At 35.2% G+C, this 22500-nt stretch overlaps 1 protein-coding gene and 1 long non-coding RNA gene across 3 annotated transcripts in view; one reads left to right on the forward strand and one right to left on the reverse strand.

Moving 5' to 3' along the window:
• The window catches only part of LOC137640169 (uncharacterized), a 241973-nt gene that overhangs the window by 34312 nt on the left and 185161 nt on the right, over positions 1 to 22500 (forward strand). The window lies entirely within an intron of this gene.
• Positions 1 to 22500, reverse strand: part of LOC137640166 (aminopeptidase N-like) — an 83467-nt gene that overhangs the window by 5320 nt on the left and 55647 nt on the right. For both annotated transcript variants that reach the window (XM_068372690.1, XM_068372689.1), the window contains exons 2-16: positions 15399 to 15643; positions 14346 to 14693; positions 13692 to 13900; positions 13359 to 13514; positions 12919 to 13052; positions 11893 to 12070; positions 10147 to 10330; positions 9317 to 9473; positions 6203 to 6284; positions 5605 to 5788; positions 4094 to 4430; positions 3574 to 3716; positions 2831 to 3021; positions 2185 to 2355; positions 1121 to 1264 (exon numbers count right to left, since the gene is read on the reverse strand). In XM_068372690.1, coding sequence (XP_068228791.1) covers positions 1121 to 1264; positions 2185 to 2355; positions 2831 to 3021; positions 3574 to 3716; positions 4094 to 4430; positions 5605 to 5788; positions 6203 to 6284; positions 9317 to 9473; positions 10147 to 10330; positions 11893 to 12070; positions 12919 to 13052; positions 13359 to 13514; positions 13692 to 13900; positions 14346 to 14693; positions 15399 to 15626 — 2846 coding nt within the window. In that variant the 5' untranslated portion in view covers positions 15627 to 15643. The remainder of the gene's footprint in view (positions 1 to 1120; positions 1265 to 2184; positions 2356 to 2830; positions 3022 to 3573; positions 3717 to 4093; positions 4431 to 5604; positions 5789 to 6202; positions 6285 to 9316; positions 9474 to 10146; positions 10331 to 11892; positions 12071 to 12918; positions 13053 to 13358; positions 13515 to 13691; positions 13901 to 14345; positions 14694 to 15398; positions 15644 to 22500) is intronic.

The following is a 22500-nucleotide window of genomic DNA, read 5'->3' on the forward strand; positions in this document are numbered from 1 at the left end:
CAAAGAAGATCTCATCGACATGAGACACAATCGTGGAATCCAAATGGATTTCACCAATAGTCAGCTGGACCACTTCTTGGCTTCTCAGCTGGAAGCATACCCTGCACTAGCAACGAAAGCACTCAAAGTGCTGGTACCTTTTGCAACTACTTACTTGTGTGAGCAAGGATTTTCTTGTCTACTTCACATCAAAACGAAAAGCAGAAATCGGCTGAATTCTGAACATGACATGCGAGTAGCACTCAGTACTAAGACACCAAGATTTGATGCCATTGTGGAGAAAAAACAGCAACAACGAAGTCACTAGGTTTACAGTGCAGTACAGGCAAAATATAATGTAATTTTGAACCAAATAAAAAAAATATTCTTTTTGATACATACTCATAATTTTTTCTCTTGAAAGAACTTTAAGCTGTATGAATGAATGTTGAATAAAAAAAGGTTTTATTATTACATCAAATTTGTATTTTTAGCTTTTTCATATATTCAGATTCCAGGGGGGGGGCGAGAACTGACTGCTGATTTGAAAAGGGTGCGAACACTGAAAAAGGTTAAGAACCACTGTCATAAACAAACGAAAGTAGAAGACGGTAAAAAGAAAAATTGTGAATTTATTATCTGGAAGTGATAGACCAATTCATGAGTGCAGCTAAACAAGTCCTGATATTACAGTAAGTATAAACACACAAATACTGAATTTTCAAAAGGTGAAGACGTTTTGTCCGCTGGCAGAGGTCAAATGATGTTTAGTTCATGAAATGGGGAGCTGGGTGCTGTATGTTATAAATATGAGGACTGGTGAATGTGGTATATTTGTAACGTTGGATACGCATAAAGGATCTGTCCGATTATCCAGTGCACTTGTATAACAAGGTAGAAATACACCTGGATAAGTAATACTGACCAGTCTTAGAAAAATAATCCTTTACTACTTTGTTATACTTGAAGAATCACCAGATGCTGGTGATGATTTGGCCGAGATACATTCTATTTTTCGAAATAAAAACACTTGATATCAGCCTCCAGATTGTAGAAGCAATGCTACTGAAACATTCATAAATAATAATGCAAAAAAAAAAAAAAAAAAAAAAATATATGTATTTATCATGAGATTACTTACAATTCATAGATCATATCCCACTTATCCTGAAGGAAGTTCCAGGCTAGCGGACGACCAACGATGTTTCCGGCCACAGCACCAAACACCCGGGTGGCGTCCTGCTTTCTGATGCCACTTTCACTTGCAAAGGACATTTCGAGATATCTGGCATAAGATTAACAAATTAGAGAAAATCATTGTATGAACATGAAAGTTGGGATAACAGATAGATACTTGAATAAACAAAGATAATAATGAGCGAATGTACAATACATAACTATGATTACAAAGGATTAATCAACTGACACATGGTCTTGTGCACCGTCTAGGTATATCTAGACCATGGTCTTGTGTTAGATAGCAAAGTCAAGATTCCTGAGTGATGAACTATCTGAAAAGTTCTTGAAAAGGGCATTTCAACATGCTTAATCTATAGTGCTACTATGATAATTAAGTGACTTAATAGAAGATAGTAATTGTTAAGAGATCTTAAAAGTATTTATAACAGCATCTTCCTCGCCTATAGTAAAAGGGGTCAAGTATGTCAATACTTTCATTTCTTTTCCAATGTGACTTTATCAAAGCATAATGTTCCATAGAACAAGTTACTCATGTGACAAAGTTACAGAGCAGATCAGGTAAAATAAGAATAAAACCATTTGAAAGTAATGAAAGCAGTTTAAAGAGGCTCTAAAAAACCTCTTGAGATACCAAAGAAGTAGACATTCAAATATGAGATATTCAACGTATTTTCTAGTGTAATTATTTTATGGACCTTGGCGAATTGAATATATATATATATATATATATATATATATATATATATATATATATATATATATATATATATATATATATATATATATATACTGGTTTTAATGTCATGAGTTTAATATCGGTCCATCGGCCTCCATTCAATTCTTCAACTCAGCTCTCAATGGGTACCACCTTAATTTGCGCCAGGAAGTGGTCAAAGTACATGATTCCTTATTTGTAATTGTCAAGACTTGCCGAGATTTGGAAGTCTCTACTCTTGCTACTCCCTCGGTGCGTGTGTCTTTGCTTTCTTGTTTTCATTTACTTACCGCGATAATATCCAAATTTCATTGGTGCAGCCCATAGCTGATAAAAGTCTGGCCTTCTCGGATCCGACGTTTGACTTGAGGTATTGAGCCCAAGCGAAATTCCACTCCTCTTCGCCTCCTTCAGCGATGGCACGGCAGTAGACGGTGGACTTGAGATTTGGTGATATAATACTGGGGGAGAGAGGCAGTGTTTGTGAATGGTCGGTCACCAACAATTCTTTGAAACATGAGTGAAAAATAATTCAGTATGATAACTCATAATGATAATGTATAAAATTAATTTTTTGAATGATTATAGAAAAAGATTAAAGTTAAATGATTACTGAAAAAAAGTTTTTAAATGACTAGAACAATGTAATTATGATCACCGGATTGTTTTCATTTGAACCGAGTTTCTCTCAAAGGTAAAGAATAAATAAAACATTTTTTTGTTTTTGTTTTCAAGAAAATTCAATCCTTTGGAATAATGCGATACGTTCTAATGAGTGGCTCCCCTCCCAAATGGTATAGCAAATTGTAAATATTCACCAGTAGGATCACTAAAAAGAGAATCTTCTAACTGTTTACCCAAGATCCTTTAATAGGTTAGGTCAGGTCATGTCAGATTAGGTCCTAACCTACCTAAATATAAGGACCTTGTGCTTACCTATCATTGGCAGGATTTTGCATCCACTGGCGGTAGAGAGCTACAACGTTGTCGAGGCAATCTTTGTGGCCTAAGGCGCAAGTCCAAGCTAAGGCCTTCTGGCGTTTGTATTGCTCCAAGAGAGGGTCACTGGGACTGTCCTGGAAGCCGACGCTTTCGTAAAGAGGTACGAGGATGTCCAGCAGGTATCTCTGGAGGGATTGGAAGGAAGAGCTTTCATTAAAGTACCAGGAGAGAGCTTTTCTTTCATGAGCTAAGATTTGCTTGTCTATTCTCAACTAATGAGCATTTCTTAAGCTCGTCACAAAGAAAATATCCTAAAATTTTCATGAAAATCTATCGGTAACTTTGCAGTAAAACGCAAAAATATCCAAATTGGTCCAATCTCGTAATTATTAAGAATCCTTAAAAAAAAATCTGGATCAAGATGGTGATCCGGATCATCGCCAAAATCTAATCACTTCTAAGTAGCCCAATTCTGACATATCCTGAAATCTTCATATAAATTCATCCGTAACTTTTTGAGTTAGTCTGGTGACAAACAAACAAACAGACAGAGGTGAAAACATAACCTCCTTGGTGAAGGTAATTACTATTTCGCATTCTAAATAGGGGAAGTAATTTTAAAGGTACCAAGTTGTCAATCAGATATCTATGGGATATTGAAATCTATACTACTCGCTTCCTTATTATTTCTTGCGCATTATTTAAGCAATAAGGTAAATAGGGCGAGAATGACTTACCTTCAGAGCCCCATAGCCTCCAGCCCGTGAGAACATGCTTTTAAGGTAACCCAGATTATTGATAGCTGCTGACCATGGCACGTAGTCTTGCTCTTTTCCCAGGTATCCGTAGAGGCCAAGAGCCGTGTCGTAACTGAGTTGACCTGGTAAACATGGCGGAAATATGAACATCATGCTCCAAAGCGCTTCACCAATAATAGTTATAAGCCTGATTGAAGGTCGGGATAGTGAAGCAAGAGCAATTCAATTTGATATATACGTTGAAGAACTATGGAAACTTGAGAAAAAATATTACTGATAAGAGTTACCTTCAACGCCATAATATATACAGAAAAATGACGATAAAACAATTAAATAATTCATTGTGCATTTTCCTTTCAATAGTGTTCATGTCCAATGATTAAAGATAAGTAATAACTATTGCAACAATGTTAAATCTGATATTATCTTCAAAGCTATCTGCTTATGAACAGAAAGGACTAATGTGAATGGTGAGGCTTTGAATCAAGTTAAGACTTACCAGCCTTTGCGAGATTCATGGCATCATCGATGATCTGGGCGCGATTGATCGAATGGATGACCCTGTGATCCGTCTGGAGTTGCTGGATGAGCAGATTCCAGTTGTTGTCGTCGTAATTGACCCTGTAATATCCAGTCTCCTGGATGTTGAAGATGACCCACTGGTCGCTGGGGGGAAGTGAAGAAATGGAGATCTCTGACTCAGAGTTCTTCATCCACACCATGGCTTGAGTGTGGTTGAATTGAGGGCTTTCTGATGTGGCGTAGTTCAGTGGGACCCACCACTTGTAGTCGTGATCGTCGGTTGAGTTCTCGTTTTTGACAACCAAGAATCTTTCCTGGGGTAAAGGAGAAAACTAGTGGTGTAGTAATGTCGTTATCGGTCAGATTTATTAGCTCTAAATGTTGGACTGGAATTATATAGGACTGTACGTAAGTACTTCGATTAAATCCCTTTTGTTGCCTTAATGAAGGAAGAACAGGAAAAAAGGTTGTCTTAATTTCAGTCTAGTTTTCAAGGGAAGTATACGAAGGAAAATTAAACTTCATGAAGTTAATTATATTGCAAAATTCATATATTCCTTTAAGTGATTAACAGATTAGAATTTGAAGAGGTTTGTTCGAGTGTTTTTTTTTTCTCTTTTTTTTGTAAAGGAATCATTTTTTATAATTTGATAATTTGTGACTAAATTTTAAAAGGGTACGCTCCGGCCAGTTTAATCACATACAACTGAAGTCTGATGAAATTTCTTTGATAAAAGTTTTTAAAAACCTCAAATGGTCTAGAGAGGATCTCTTATTTTCAAGGTAATTTGCTTATTGTTAAATTATCTCTTACTGTACACAACCTAAATTAATGACACAACATCAAATCTTTTTTTAAACACTGACCATACAAGAATTCCTTTAATACTCCAATATAGACTTCGAAGAAACCAGAGTACTCATATACTAAATCCTACTATAATAATTAGTATTATAAATAATAATGATAATAATAATAATAATAATAATAATAATAATAATAATAATAATAATAATAATAATAATAATAATAATAATAATATTAATAATAAAATCTTCATCATCATCATCATTATTATTATTATTATTATTATTATTATTATTATTATTATTATTATTATTATTATTATTATTATTATTATTATTATTATTATTATTATTATTATCATTATTATTATTATTATTATTATTATTGGCTAAGCTACGTCCCTAGTTGGAAAGAAAGGATTCTATAAGCCATAGGGCTCCAACAGGGAAAACTGTCCTAGCGAGGAAAGGAGATAAGGAAATGAATAAACTACAATAGAAGTAAAGAGCATTTAAAAAAAAACACTTGAAGACCAGTAACAACATTAAAATATAGCTTTCATACATAAACTATAAAAAGAGACATATGTCAGCCTTTTCAACAACAACAAAAAATGACTTGCAGTAGCATAGCTTTTAATAACATCAATAATGATAAAAAAAAAAAGTAGAGTAAGGTACCTGAGTCACAGATGCTGATGTTCCCTCTACATTCCTCTCAACTTTGATAACTGGGTACCCCATCTGCAGCGTCCAGGTGTCCATGATCGTTTTAACTGTCAGGTCTTTGGGCAGAGTGCCATCTTCATGCGCAGCCATGGTCAGATAGTGCCAAAGATCATCTTGCTCGGCATTGTCGAACTTACTGCAAAATTCAGCAGAAATTATGCTTTGGTCAGTAATTTCTTTGAAAGCTCAAAAGAAAAAAAATGTTCGGCGAGATCATTGAGCTTAACTTTTAATTGGGGGAATAAACAAAGTTCTGATTTCAGAAAAGTAATCAAGTCACAAAAATAAAACCTTAGATTTTCATAACATTGAATGTTGGGAAACATTCAATTTCGGTGGATGATTTACCAATTTCCTTAAAAGTTAGGTAATATTATGATGGAGTTTTGGTAGTTATCATTTTAAGATATTACTTAATAAAACAGTTGACAGACATAAAAAACGATAATTATATCGAACCTGCAATAAGATACGATAACTTCCAAAACCGCTAATAGTTTTTCGTGTTAATAAATACTGATATATTATGTCGTTTTTATACAATACTTACAAAGAGTCCAGATAATTTGCGAGTCCTCTTCTAAAGCTGCCCTCTGTTAAGAAGTGGTTCATCATACGGATGATAGAAGCACCTGGATTTAAGGAGAAATTAAATTTATTTGACGTTGGTAAATTTTTATGATTACTAGCCTATTTGATTATTTGAAACACTTAAATTTAATAGAGAGTAATTAAGTTTAGATATTTTGACCCTCGCAATTTTTTTAGACTGTCAACGAGTCTTGAATTTTGTGTTTAAGGAATCACATTTCTTATTTCATCATGGTTGTAATTACATGGCCGTTTATTAAAAAACTGCATTATATTATCTTATGAGCTCAAGAGATTAAGGTCAAATCAATATCTTAGGAATTGACCAAACATTAATTTTATCATCAACGCCCACTTCCCCTCTCCACTCGAGGGAGAGCTGAAGGAGCCTAGAAATGGCTGATGATGTCTCGCACGAACTGGAAGGTCGTCTGCCAGTTATCATCATATCTTATCGCACCATTGTTATACCCATTACAGTGCTGTATCGCTTGCGTTTCTTAGATCCATGTCTGAACAGGTGGGCCCTAGTGAACAGCTACCCAAGATATGATTCATTGTTTTGATTGGCTCCCCGTTGGGACATTAAGCACCATTTCTGTAACCCCATCTCTGGAGGTTATACCCAGTCCTACCAACTTTTGTCCTTCCTCTATTCAGGGTGACCCATTTCCTCCTGGTAAGGAGAATCCACAGGGCAGGGGTTATGGGGGTCTATCACGGTCTCATGTGAACCTGGACCTACAGGTACCAAGTCGCTAATAATCTTACATGCGTTATTTGCTAGTGGAAGAGGAAATCTAAGAAGGATTTTTGTCTGAATATTTTGTATTGGTGGTTTAATGCTTATTTTTTTACTCTCTCCTATTATTTTATTGAGTTGCTTACCAATTTCAGATTTCAATTAAGCATTTCAATTATTTTGAGTCATGGTGTAATCTACTCAGTTCGTGTGACTATGTGCTTAGTTACCCGTACATTGCAATTCATGTCAATTGTACGTACATGAAATACAATCTTGCACCAACAGATTTACTTGCAGCTTCAAAATAACCATCAATGCAATAAGAATAACATTCTTAGAAGGCACCCGGTACTGTTTGTTTCAATTTCTTGATTCTCTTGTTATATCTAAATGATCACATATGAATTGTTAAAGAGCATTTTCATAATGCTTATGCACTCTAATGTTCAAGTTGAAGTTTTTAACTTTTTGTTAACAAGATCAACTAGATTTGTTTTACTCAAAGCCTTGCTTGGAAAATGGCATGTAAACTTACCCTTCTAAGTAGAAAACGTCAATGGTATTTTATCCCAAAATATTTAAACAAGTTTTAGGGTACTGGAATTCACGAGGTTCACAACTCTTGGCTTCTGTCGTTTTTTATTACAGCAGAACCCCTATTCAAAGCAAAGCTAGACCAGAGACTTCAAGTCTGAAGAACTCACACTACTTTGGTATTCCCATACACTAAAATCAATTAGGAGACGGAATTCAAATATGCCAGCTTGTGTCCTTTCTGCCTATGTGACCTGTCACTTCGGAACAATGATTCTACAAGAAGATAGCACAAAAAATAAACGAAATAATTACCTGCAATAGAGAGTCCATGGTACTGCTTACCTTATGAATCGAAAGGATGAAATATTCGAGTAGCTTAGGAGCTCTTCTGTTGCGAATGGAATCATGACTAAGGTATCCTTTTAGATTCCTCTATTGTGTACTGAGGTAGTGACTGAAAAACCTCAGATACTGACCCCCCCCCCCCCAAAAAAAAAAAAAAAAAAAAAAAAAAAAAAAAAAAAAAAAAAACTTCTAACCCCACCCCCGGCTTGGGAAGCTAGCTCCTTCATAAATCATTTGATGAATAAAGAATGATTGTCCTATGATGAACAGTATATAGATAATGACATTGCGGCTTTCTACAGAACATTGCTCATCACTTCAAAGAGGAGCAAATATTCCTGACACCCAGTATATGGATAAACGGTAAAAGTTCCACGTTCTTTTTACTTCAATTCCCCATCTAAAGAATAGAATTTTCTTTTTGGTAGTGTGAGGAACATCCATATTATTGTAATTAAGATGACTCACTTCTTTGCTTGTAGATATAAAGATGGTGTTGTCTGGGCCATTAGTTAAAAGTTGATTTCATGGAATAAGAATTCCAATCAAGTATTTTCAGTCACCTTACATTGTATGTGATGCATTGAAATTTCAAGTGTTTTCCATCAATAGGCCTAAGCAAAATTTTCTGTTGTTATTTATTGATGGTTCTCCATCGAAGTAACAGCTCTGTCACTTTCAATTTTGTTAATCTTTCTCTGCAAGGGACTAAAAGGGTTGAACACCTTTTGAGTCTTTTTCAGATATTAAGGTATGTACTCACAAAGTATAATTTCCCTATGGTGACAGCACAGACTTTTTTTTTTTAATTGTTGAGCTGTACGCTTACATAACCTTTAGTCACGTATCGTTGAACTAATTTGCAGACATACACATATAAATTTGGCATTGATTTAGAAAGATAGGAGTAGGAAATTTTCTAATTAAATTTCCGATCGTGAACCACTGAAATGAAATGTGTCAGAATAGCAGGAATGTTTGTCATAGTTAAACATATTTACATATTTTATGATCATATAAAACACATATGAGGGATATATATATATATATATATATATATATATATATATGAATATATATATGTATATATATATATATATATATATATATATATATATATATATATGTGTGTGTGTGTGTGTGTGTGTGTGTGTGTGTGTATAGGCTCGCTTCACACGAACGGATTTTTTTCCGTACGGAAATATTCGTTAGGAGGCATGTCTTCACATGAGAGAATTTTCCCCGAGTGCCTCGTAGTTTCTATAAGCCGCTACATTAGAACCACGCGGGTTAGCAGTAAACGCGGATAGTAAGTCACTGCCGCTCGGTAATTCTTCCGAGCGGGCAGCACGGGAAGGGCTTCATTGATCTTCTATGATTTATAGTCCTCGCGGCTTTAATACTTTCGTGTGAAGCGAGCATTAGAATAATGAGGATAATCTTTACCTTTTGCATACGAAATTCTGTCAAATATCTGACTAATCTCATCTGGATGCTGAACTGGGATGCTGATGGGATGGGAGGACTCCATGCTGTCCAGACCAAACACGGCTTGAACTTCCTTGATGACCAGCTGCTCCATGACCTTCCAGGTGGGTTCAACCTATTGGAATATTCACGAAAATTAGGTCAAGATAAATCAAGTCTAGATGGAGTCTACGAAATGTCTCAAGTAAAACCTGTTGTAAGAGGTTTTACTGACTCTATATGACCATTACTATGCTCTTTTTTACATTAAGTAAAGGCTTAGAAATAATTGGTTAATTCTAAACCACTGGTTTGTTTCACGTAACTTTATTGTGAGCCAGGAAGGACCTACGGAGATGAAGAGAATACAACCTTAAAGGGGATATTTCTGTGAATGAAGAGCTTCATAATATACGGAATAAAATTACGACTACATTTTAATGAGCTGGATTGTCAAGTAGCCATGGGAAAGAGAATTCTGGAACCAGAGTATTTGGTATGAATTATTTATATCTGGTAAGCGGAAAATTCAATCAGGTGCGACAACGAATGATAGTCACTACAATGAAGAAGAGATTTTCATGAATGGAGGACTCTTAAAATCTATAATTAAATAAATGAAGGAAGCATAAGAAAACAGGACAGAGGTTTTTTTTTTTTTTTGTGAATTAAGTTATTCCCAAAGAATAAACAACCACTGCAAGTGAAAGGTCACATTAAAATCAAGAGAAAATGACACGCATTGCAACCACATGGCTCGAGGAAACACAACCTTTACCGTAAGAAATTTTTCTGAATGAACAACTCACGTGATCAATGCCAATGTATTCCACGTAAGAAGCGAATCCTTCGTTGAGCCAGAGATCGGTCCACCACTTGGGAGTGACGATGTTGCCGAACCACTGATGGGCCAGTTCGTGGGCAATGACGGAAACAACGTACTGCTTGTTGGATGCTGCTGACACTTTGGGATCGTAGAGCATGGCGGTTTCTCTGGAGATAAAAAAAGTAGAAAATGGGATGAGAGAATTATTTCTCGAAGGGTGGATGAGAAAACAAAGACGCATCGGAAGACGAGACCGCTCAAATATGGTTTCAGTAAAGTATGATTATTATATTCATCTATTTTTCATTAATACATAATTCATTCAACTTTCTTCACAGCGTATGCACACACACGTAAAACTTTAATGTATTATTCACTTTCTAAAGTATCATGATAATTCATTAGTAAACCATTCTTATAATACCACACACAGACACATTTCTTGGAAAAACATTTTTTTCATTGGTTTTATGAAGAGTCGTCGTCGTTGTGGTGGGTTGTCAATTGTTATCACAGTAGGTGATCAAGAGCTAGTAACCTTTAATAAAATTGACCGAAACCTTTTAAATTCCAGTATAAACCGTAGGACCCCTTTACTCAGAGCTAGCAACGTCAGGCAACAAATATGCAACATCTATGTTTCTAGTAATGAAACTTGAAGTAAGATGTATGCATATCTATTGAAACAAGGCATTACATTTCTAGAAATGAAACCTATTCTAATAGACTCATTGACGCTAATATAATTACTATAACATAAAATTGGCATGTATGATATCTGTATCAACCATGCCTCAGCGATCTCAGAAAGTTTGCCAGAGTATAATAAGAGACATTTCTTTCTATGGTAATTTTGAGAATGTTTAAGGGAAACCCGATTAAAGTTCTTCATTTATGATATTCACTATGATAACATTTATTTATTTATTTTTTTTTTTCTATTCACTCAAATCTGATTCTGACTTACTGTACCAGTGCCAGAGTTTCTAATAATCGACAATTCTTCTGAAGATATCTCGGCGCAAGAAATCCCGACTTAGATTTATCATAGTAAATCTATTATCAAATACATATGGCATTTAAGTAGATAAATATGATGATATTTCTTGCTAGCAGTTATGAAGAAGTAATAAATCTAGAATGGTTGTCTGTCAATGTATAAAAGACACGCCAGTCAGCAACTTTACATATGAATTCGTTCATTTTCTTAAAATATCTTATGGTAATAAGTGCAACATTGTCAGTGGTCTACTCTCTGTGTACTCTAATGTTATGTTTCTCAGTAACAAATCTGAAACTTCGGTGTAAAGACTAAACTATGAAAATGTAAAGTATCGAACCTCGATAAAGGTCCCTGCCTGGCATTCGTTGGACTGGGGTTCAAGTTCCCGCTCAGGCTCGATAATTTCTTGTAACGTCTGCAGCCTCACCATCCTTGTGAGCTAATAGTGGGGGTGTTTGGGGGAGCATATAGGTCTACCTGCTTATCATCAGCAGCCATTACCTGGCCCTCCCTGGGCCTAGCTTGAGTGGAGAGTAGGTTTGGGCCCTGAATATATATATATATATATATATATATATATATATATATATATGGTCAGTCTCTAGGCTAGGCCCTGTGGAATTGCCCTGCTAACTCGGACAATTTCACTGTCTCTCTTGCATCTGCCATTCATGAGTGACCTTTAAATTAAGATAAACTTGTTCGCATTTTAAAACTTACTCTTACCTGTAAGTAATAAGCCCCCAGTTTTCCATGGCTCCAGCGGAGAAATCGGGTATAGCAATCATGTCCTGCTTTGGCAATGGGTAGGGCACACTGAAATACTCCTCGAAGTGGGTGAGGATGGCAGGCCCAACCTGCCTCGAATACTCGGCCTGCTCGATGGCAGATTCTCTGGCCCATACTGCCAAAAAGGAGAGAGATTGAGTAAAACGAAACTAATGATATACAGTAGAATTCACTTAAGATAAACTACTTAATAAAAAACCGAAATAACTAAAATAATATGCTGTACTAGTGTACGCTACAAGTCAAAATGACGGCTAAATATTTAGTTAGATATGCGCGCACACACACACACACATATATGTATATATATATATATATATATATATATATATATATATATATATATATATATACTGTATATATATATATATATATATATATATATATATATGAAATGAAAATATAAGCTTGAGTCCTGACTAGTTCGTCTATATATATATATATATATATATATATATATATATATATATATATATCATATATATATAAAATGTATATATATATATAAGTCTAGATATATGTGTATGTGTGTGCATTTGTGCATAAATCATATATCACTTTGAACCGATGAAGTTTATTTAACCAGATTGTGGTCAACCGCACCAAGCTGACTTTCGAACAAGACAACCACAAAAAAATAAACGTAGTAGTGATCTACCAATTATGCATCAAGGATATTACCTTCAGTACATAAAAAAAATTCACTTGAATCATCTCCATTCATTTGAAATATGATTGACATTTCAATCCAAAATGAGAACATTATTTACTATTAATTAGATCGCATTAATTCGTGTAGCTATAAAAATAATATTACTTTTATTAGTCACACATACACAAAAACAAATGTACATTAATTCCCCTAATTCTGTATTTATTTCTGAACTTTTCTCGCTTAACTGAACAGATATCTTCATTAATTGTGACATAAGTTGAGCTTAATCATTCACAAAAGAAACAAACCTCGGAACAGCGTATTGTTATTTGAAGTCGTGGAAGCCAGGTTAACGAAATCGGACACGACGAAGGCCACGAGGTATGTCGACATAGGCACACTTGTGTCATAGTGATCCCACACCCAGTTGTCCTGACCATCACTGGAATACATAAAAAAAATAAGAGTGAATTGTGCTGTAAGCATTGAATAGAAGGATTCACGGAAGAGCAATGTAATTTTCAGTTTGTATGAACTCGAAGTGTATTTATAGGAATTAGAAGCATTTGCTTAATGACTATCTTGAGGGATGAATAAACAAGAACTGCTGTGAGCTTCATGCAAGATATAAACTGGTTAGCAATTCAGATCTTGGGCAAGCAAATGGATTTTATTAATCATAGGAAAACAAACTTATAGAACCATGAAGACTCGAACCAAAAATCAAATTACGGGACGGTATTCTTACACTGGAATAGTCTCAATGATGGGCATGTTGGAAATTGAGGTCATATTCTTCTCCCTGGCCAAGTAAACTTCGAAGGTCGCTTTCAGTCCCGGCTCGTCAAAGCACGGAAAAGCCTTGCGGGCGTCCGTCGCCTGGAACTGGGTCGCCGCTAGTAATCTTTTGTGGGGAAGAAAGAGATCTTTGGGGTTTCGTATACAAAAAAACAGGGTCGTAGGCATTCATTAAGTGGCAAAACATTGGGATTAATAAAACAGGACTATGAGCCTTTGGTTGTTGAAACTAGACTGGAGGCTTTAGTAGCAAGAGAACCTTCAATCTGTAGCAGAGACTTACTTGTCTGTGCCATCGTCATCTTTGTAGGTGGAGCGGTAGAATCCTTCCAGCTGGTCGTTAAGGTATCCCAGGAAGTGCATGGATAGGATGTACTTTTGGCCTTGCTCCAGAGGCTCATTCAGGTGGGCGACATAGAACTCTCTCTCGTGGTCGTACTCGTGTTTGTTGATGCCAAGGAGAGGGCTTTCCAGGTTCCCGGATGGTCTCAACTACGGTTAAAAGGTAAAAGGTTTAAGGATATGAAAGGATCTTTTGCTCCCCCCAAATTCATCATATTCGACTGGTTCTGATTGATTAAGCTAACATATTTAGTTTTAGGCATCAACATATTATTGTGAGAGCTTGACCTTTACAATTACGATTTTCATATTTACTATGAATATGGTAATTTTAAATACCATGAGATTTGGGTAGAAATAATACACTATGGACTATATAAAAAACCGTCGAACTTGAAGTTTACCTTATTAAGAATGAGATTTCCTTGTATAACTGCTGCGATTAGTAAGTAACTTTTGAGTTATCAGTAGAACTTTTCATTTGAAATTACAAGGATATATTAGGCTTCCTTTGTTATACAGTAGGTATGAAATTAAGGGAAATTACCACAATTATTGCATTTAGAGTAATTCAGCATACCTATGCGTCACTTACTTTGATCGTATCATTGTGGGTGATGATATCGGAAATGTGAAGAGTGATGTTGGAAGTGGATTCCAAAACCTCCATCTCTACTTCAACGTAACCGGTGATGCTGAAGTTTCCATTAATGTAAGGCTGTAGTTTCACCAGGTAATGTAAAGGTTTCAGCGCCCGAGGTAACCTGACGTCCAGTTTTTCCTTTTCCACCGTTGCTCCAGTGGTGGTTGTAGGAATGTTAGTAGTTGTAGCTACGGTTGTTGTTGTGGTTGTTGTGGTGGCGGGTGTCGTTGAAGTGGTGGAGGATTGCATTAAGGGAGCGATGGGTTTTTTTGCTATCGTCAGCATAGGCTTGGCAGTTGTCTGTGGTAGAAGGAAGGAATTTTATATAGGAGTTTACCAATAATCAGGAAACCATGTTGAGTTGAATTTGTCTCATGGGAGGTAAATACTTCCCATTCTCAGATGGTTGGGCTTAAATAATCAAGTACAGAATAGGCATTTTATACTGTTGGTAATATCTGAGAATCATAATCCTATTGTGAACATGCATGTTTATACGAGGTCATCTAAAGTTCTATTTATTACGGCAATACGTAATTGATAATTTTTAGAAAGTCATTGAATTAATAAATGTAATAAATAAAAAGAAAACAAAGGAAAATTGATGATGTTTTATAGTAAGTGATGTAATTCTAAATATGAAGCAGTTTTCTAATAACCTTCTAAAGTTCTATTTGTTACAACAAGACTTAACTAATAGTTGTTAGAAATTCATTAAATGATTAGGTGTAATAAATAAGGAGCAAAAAAATTTAAATGAAAAAGTTATAAACAAAAGGGAGATTGACGAAGCCTTATCGTAATAATTGCAAATCTAATTATTATTATTATTATTATTATTATTATTATTATTATTAGCCAAGCTACACCCCTAGTTGGAAAAGGAAGATGTTATAAGCCCTAGGGCTTCAACAGGGACAAATAACCCAGTGAGGAAAGGAAATAAGGAAATAAATAAACGACATGAGAAGTAATATGGAAATTTTCAAATAACCTCAAACTCACTAATGGCTTATCCAATATGAAAGGCTGCTGCTGGCCATCTCTTATGAGAGGGGCGTAGTAATAAACGAGGAGCCCCGTGGCCACAATGCCACTGACGAAGAAGACCCCCAGAAGAGCGGCCACGGCTCGGCTGACGTAGCATCCGGTCTTCTTCCCGAAGGATATCACGTGGTCTGGATGGTTCGTTTCCATGGCGAGTACCTCCCGACTCGTTTTGGATCCTGTCATAGGAACCTCGCCGTTCTCTGCAATGATCAAGATTGGGAATGTACATAGAGTTCGAAACTTCATATTTTAATTATTCTAATTGGTTGATTGATTTATGTGTGTCATAAGATATGGCATGACACCTATAGCTACTACTACAGGTAAAGCTGATATCTTGGGATATATATATATATATATATATATATATATATATATATATATATATATGTATATATATATATATATATATATACACATATATATCAAACAACAAATACAGCCGTTTCTAGTCCACTGCCGGACAAAAGCCTCAGACTTGTAAATTCATGTCTAGGGAGTTTAGCCAGTTTTCATCATCATGCTGGCCAGTGCGGGTTGGTGAAGGTGGTAGATTATTGTCTGATTGCCCACAGCACATCAACCTAGTATGGGTGACCCTGACTAGTACAGCTTTAATGACCATGGCCATACTCAATCGCTTTCACTATGTTAAAGTATCCCCACTCGAGAAGGGATACATAAACACACACACACACACACACACATATATATATATATATATATATATGTGTGTGTGTGTGTGTGTGTGCGCGCGCGTATGGTGTGTGTGTGTTTATATATAAAACTGTTTTGGAAAGAAAGAACATATGAATGTGAATCGTAAACCCGAACCAAGAGTTCTACTTTTCTAACTTAGAGGTTATGTATTTTGATGTATTTTAAAATTTACCATTCTATCACATAATACGGTTACTGTCATTCAAAACACAAGCGAAAGATCAAACAGTCCATAGAGTGAGTGTTCAAAATCTTAAAGAAAGACAAGGAAATGGCCATATTTGTTATTTCTAATGTTTAGAATAGAGTTAATAACATAATTTCTATATTCATGATTTTAAAGTAAGTTGTTTATAAAATAAATTAACATACACTTCAAATTTGCCGTAAAAAATGGTAAAAATCTTGGAATAAATGTTGCCTGTCATTTACCGTTTTAAAAACGGATATATTGACGTAAAGGATTTATATTACGGTCACCAACCCGTAAAAGATAATAACAAAGTAGGGTAAATCTTACGGTCGCCTGTATTTTACTGAAATACGGCTGAGAACACTATATTTTTACGGAAAATTTCCGATTTAAATTAATTTTTTTAAGTGTATTTATAAATAATCCTTGTAATGAACGAATTAAATCTTTTAATGATAGCCCCCAATTCATAACAAAACACTAAAAGATTGTCATCATCTTTAACCTAATACCTAACATGGTCAGCTGACTCATTACCGAGATAATTAAGACGTTGAAAGACTTCGGTGAAAGCTTTGGCCAGAATCAAGAACAGGGAACGGTGCGCATGAGGCGCTGTTGACATTTATCCCAAAATTCCGTTCTCTCTTTTTCTACCACGCCAAGAAGGAGCAGGGCGCGAGAAAGGGAGAGAGAGAGAGAGAGAGAGAGAGAGAGAGAGAGAGGGGGGTTACTTAAGTTTTGCTTGCAATCAGTATGACAATCTTGTTTTCTCTCTTTATATAATTTATATCATATTCATACAGTGTATATGGATGGATATGGGTGCGTGGGTACGCGCTAAACATACGCACACACACATGCACACATATATATACAGTATATATATATATATATATATATATACATATATATATATATATATATATATACAGTATATATATATACATACACATACATACTGTACATACGTATAAACACACACACACACACACACATATATATATATATATATATAGTCAATTGCATGTATATTTGAAGACCCACCTTTTTAAGGATAGGGTTCTAATAGTATACTGTAGTTACGTTCTAATATATATTTTTGTTTCTATATACATTTTTTTACAACTGGATTTTTGGTTTGTAACAGTTTTCTCGGGAAGATAAGTCATTGCACTTGTTATTACATACAAATGCATTTGCGTGATTCATAACTAAATATTATGTCAATAACAATACGTAAGCAAATGGTTTCCCAAGAATGAATTTCAGAAAGGCCGTCGAATAAAACAAGAGAAGAGAAAAACACACAGACAGCAGTTCAGGGACTTAACCCTAAGCGAATTGTTCCTCCCAAAACAAGGTTTGAGTTGCTTCCTAAATCAACCTCTCTCTCTCTCTCTCTCTCTCTCTCTCTCTCTCTCTCTCTCTCTCTCTCTCTCTCTCTCTCTCTCTCTCTCTCTCTCTCTCTCGGTATATTTGCCTTGAACGAAACTTCCCCCTCGAAATGTTTGTCTACCGGCTGACGCAACTTGCTTTATTACCGATCCATTGGATAACCAGAGTTTCTCTCTCTCTCTCTCTCTCTCTCTCTCTCTCTCTCTCTCTCTCTCTCTCTCTCTCTCTCTCTCTCCTCACCCTTCAATCATCTCTTAATCCCGGTTTTTAATCGCTGGTTGAGGCGTTGTTTGAAGTTATTACAGGCTGATGATTATTTCTTTTCAAAGCAGTGAATATCATAATTCAACTATTTTGTATATTTTATCGGAAAATACACACATATATACAACAACAACAACAACAACAACAACAACAACAACAGCACCAACAACACCAACAACAACAAATGAAGCCGTTTCTAGTCCACTGTAGGACAAAGTGATTGTAGGAGATTTCAGTCTGATCACTCACAACAAACTAACCTAGTATGGGTGGCCCTTACCAGTACAGCATTGCTGATCATGGCAGTACACAAATCGTTTCTCCATGGTAAGGTATCTCTATTCATATTTATACTGTACACATATGTGTGCGTATGTGTTTATATATATATATATATATATATATATATATATATATATATACACACAAGGCTGTGTGATTTGATTACTTATTCACTTAAAGATCATTGTGCTCATAGTAAGGAAATACTGAAGTCAAGATTAGATTAACATATAATTTTTTTTTTTTAAAGTCGAATGGATTAAAAAATACATTTGTATGAAATTATTTTCTGTATTGTAAAATTTGAATTAAATTAACTTTTAATGCTATCTTTTACAGACATTCGTGCTAACTTTAAGACACGTGAAAGCAACAAGTAAAAGATCTGAATTCTGCAACGAGGAACGATAAAAATCTTTATAGTTTCATCATCATCCTCATCTCCTCCTACGCCTATTGACGCAAAGGTCCTCGGTTAGATTTCGCTAGTCGTCCCTATTTTAAAGGAACAGATAAGATATTTTTTCGGCTTCTACTCCTGATGTTTGGGGGTTAATATTACCAGAATCAGTATGGACCGGCAGGGGTCACTTGCCTTAGTTAGATAGGCACTGCGCATCACAAGGAACTGGCTATCCTTTGATGAATTTAGCCAATGAATTCTCTATGGATTTAGCCAGTCTTTATGGTTTATAAATACCTATTTTACAACCAAAACAAGAATTGAGGAACGAATATGCCTTTGTGTTGAACACACAACATGAATAAGAGATATAAAGAAAATGGACTTTCAAAATACTTGCTATAATCATTAATAATCTTTAGGCACAAACAAGAAAACAGAAGCTAACGATCCACAGCGAATAACAAGGCACACAATACACAGAGTGAGATTGTTTTGAAAGTAGGAATTTTTTATTCTAATTATTTATCTCTTTGTTAAGAATAGACTGAAGGACATCTGAATGCATCTAGAGAGAAAGGCAAAGACACAGCGGGTTTATAATTATGGCAAATGCTTATTTTCATTATTTTTTAGTTGTTTAGTCAGCTAAAAGAAGATTGAGGGCAGTTAGCTATCTAACCATGGTAGGGAATATTTCAGAAAGTTAAGTATTAATAAAAGGAATATAAGTTGTGGTTTAGCGACAGTTATATTTAGATAAAGGTAAAATTATTATGATCTTAATCTTAACACATTACAATAATGATTTGGAATTTAGATCTACAGTGAGATATATGGTTTTTTCACTCTTAATTAACTTTACATTGCAACTATAATTGGGAAATGAAGTCTTCTAGATTCGGCATGTAAAGCTGTAGCGATCACCATTAGTTCATTATTCGTTTGAGTTTGGTCTACTAAAAGTCGTCTTAGAATTCATCTATTATTTTAAATCTAGCACTATTCTTGATTTCTATTGCTATTCCTACCAAAAGTTCATCAGCAAAGTTTTGAATATATGTATTCTGTCCAATTAGTTTTATTTCGTTTCATACCATACCCATTAGTTAATAATATCTTAGAGGTTTCTTCACTGTATATAATATTCAATTATCAATTTCTTTGTTTTCTAGGATATCACGTTATGGTGAATTATTTCACTTCTTTGCAGAGTTGAATCTATTCGAGTTGCAGTGGTTTATCAATTGTGTTATTTGTTTTTTTTCTGATATTCCTGGCCATTGACGTAATATGTTTTCATACAAGAGTTAATCCTTGTCGATATTGTGTGATTTTGAGAAATCTGCGAAGCTTTGAAGTGAGGCTTGTTTTCTCGTGTTAATTGATGTTGTGTTTATTGCAAATTACTCATATCTCATGAAAGAGGAATTAACTTCGAATTAAGGTCATTCCCAGGTGTAAAGTCTTCATCCGATGATCCGTTTTCTTAACTGCTTTTTCCTTCAGATTGTGTGTAATCTTGCATATCCTGTTGCATATACTGGGTTGCTTGAAGTTTTTCTGCTTTGTTTGTAAGTTTTTTTTTTCGTTTTTCTTTTGTCTTTTATTCGGTTTCGATATGCTTGCAATAATTTCTACAAATTATAGTTAATTCTTTATAGTTCTACAAAGCAATTAGATGCTAAAAGTATTTGAAGGTATATAGTTTAAGTAACAGAAATACCAGTCATAGTTCATACATTGTGTTCAAATGAAATGCGAGGATTTATATATAACAGACTGCATGTGTCGTAGAAGTATTGACTTTAGTGTCAATAGGAAAGTGAAACACGATTACAAAATCCGTAGAGTTATTCAAGGAAACTTTTTTTTCTCTCTCTCTCTCTCTCTCTCTCTCTCTCTCTCTCTCACACACACACACACACACACACACACACACAGACACACAAACACACACATACACACACACACATATATATATATATATATATATGTGTGTGTGTGTGTGTGTGTGTGTGTTTGTATATTTACTTAGGATTGCATGTATGTATGCTTTTCTATATAATGGCCATGGGCATACATACACAGACATCAGCCTTCAAACATCAACTTTCCAAAATAGTGAATCATTTGTAGAGGGATTTTGACCGGCTTCGTGGAGGGGAGCTATTTTAAAAGGCACAGGTGCTCATCGATCTGAGACTATTTTTTTCATCCGTGAAAATGATATGTAAAACATAAGTCTTACGAAAAAAAGAATATATCGAGACTATAAAAGTGTTATCTAGTTGGGCGTGGAAGGACTTTAGTATCTAGGAAGGCCAACATGGAGATTATTATTATTATTATTATTATTATTATTATTATTTCCATTTCTTTTATTTTTATCTTTATTCTTATTTTTATTTTCATCACTTTCTAAGCTACAGCTTTAGTTGGGAAAGCAGGATGCTTCAAGCCCAAGGACTCTAACAGGGAAAATAGCCCAGTAAGGAAAGGAAATAAGGACAAACTACAAGAGAAGTCCAAGAACAAGAACAACATAAATTATACAAACTTGAAAATAATAAGAGTAAGAGAAACAAGATTGAATAGTGTACCCGAGTCCTATCTGCTCGTGGAGTGACTTTTTATATTATTTCATATAAAAATACCGATGTGGTGGGTTTTTTCTTTTTCTTTTTTCCACGATGAGTTACATGATTGTTTGTTTTTCTACAGTCGTGTTTCATATATCTGTATGATTTTATGTGTCTACGTGTGCACTGAATAAATGGAAAAGAAGCATAGTTTTTATTGCAACTGTACCCTGTCCAGGTATATGTTGAACACTTGAATACTATAGCATGATTATATCTGAATCCTCTCTAATAAACTAAAAGGACATCCTAACATAACGCAAATTTGCAGAAGATTGAGTTATATTCCCGATAAATTATTTTCTTTTTATCTCTCTCATATCTGCACATTGAAGGAGGCGTTCATGTCGTCAACGTTTCACGTCTTTCATGAACGTTTCACCTCTTTCGTCAATGTTTCGCTTCTTTCGTCAACGTTTCACCTCTTTTGTAAACGTTTCGCCTCTTTTGTCAATGTTTCGCTTCTTTCGTCAACGTTTCACCTATTTTGTAGACGTTTCGCCTTTCGTCAACTCTCATCAACCTTTTGCCTCTTTCGCCAACGTTTTGTCAACGTATCGCCTCTGTCGTCAACGTTTCATCTCTTTCGTTAACGTTTCACTTCTTTCGTCAATGTTTCGCCTTTTTCGTCAAAGTTTCGCCTTTTTCGCAAACTTGTCGCCTCTTTCGTCAGTGTTTCGCCTCTTTTGTTAACGTTTCACCTCTCGTCAATATTTCACCTCTTTCGTCAATGTTTCGCCTCTTTCGTAACGTTTCGCCTTTTTCGCAAACTTGTCGCCTCTTTCGTTAACGTTTCACCTCTTTCGTCAATGTTTCATCTCTTGCGAAAATGTTTCGCCTCTTTCATCAACGTTTCGCCTTTTTCGCAAACGTGTCGCCTCTTTCGTCAATGTTTCGCCTCTTTCGTCAATGTTTCGCCTCTTTCGTCAACATTTTGCCTTTTTTTTGCAAACGTGTCGCCTCTTTCGTCAATGTTTGGCCTCTTTCGACAACGTTTCGCTTTTTTCGCATACGTGTCGCCTCTTTCGTCAATGTTTTGCCTCTTTAGTTAACGTTTCACCTCTTTCGTCAATGTTTTGCCTCTTTCGTCAATGTTTCGCCTCTTTCGTTAACGTTTCACCTCTTTCGTCAATGTTTTGCCTCTTTAGTTAACGT

Source organism: Palaemon carinicauda, chromosome 4 (assembly GCF_036898095.1).
Source record: "Palaemon carinicauda isolate YSFRI2023 chromosome 4, ASM3689809v2, whole genome shotgun sequence".
Classification (NCBI taxonomy): domain Eukaryota; kingdom Metazoa; phylum Arthropoda; class Malacostraca; order Decapoda; family Palaemonidae; genus Palaemon; species Palaemon carinicauda.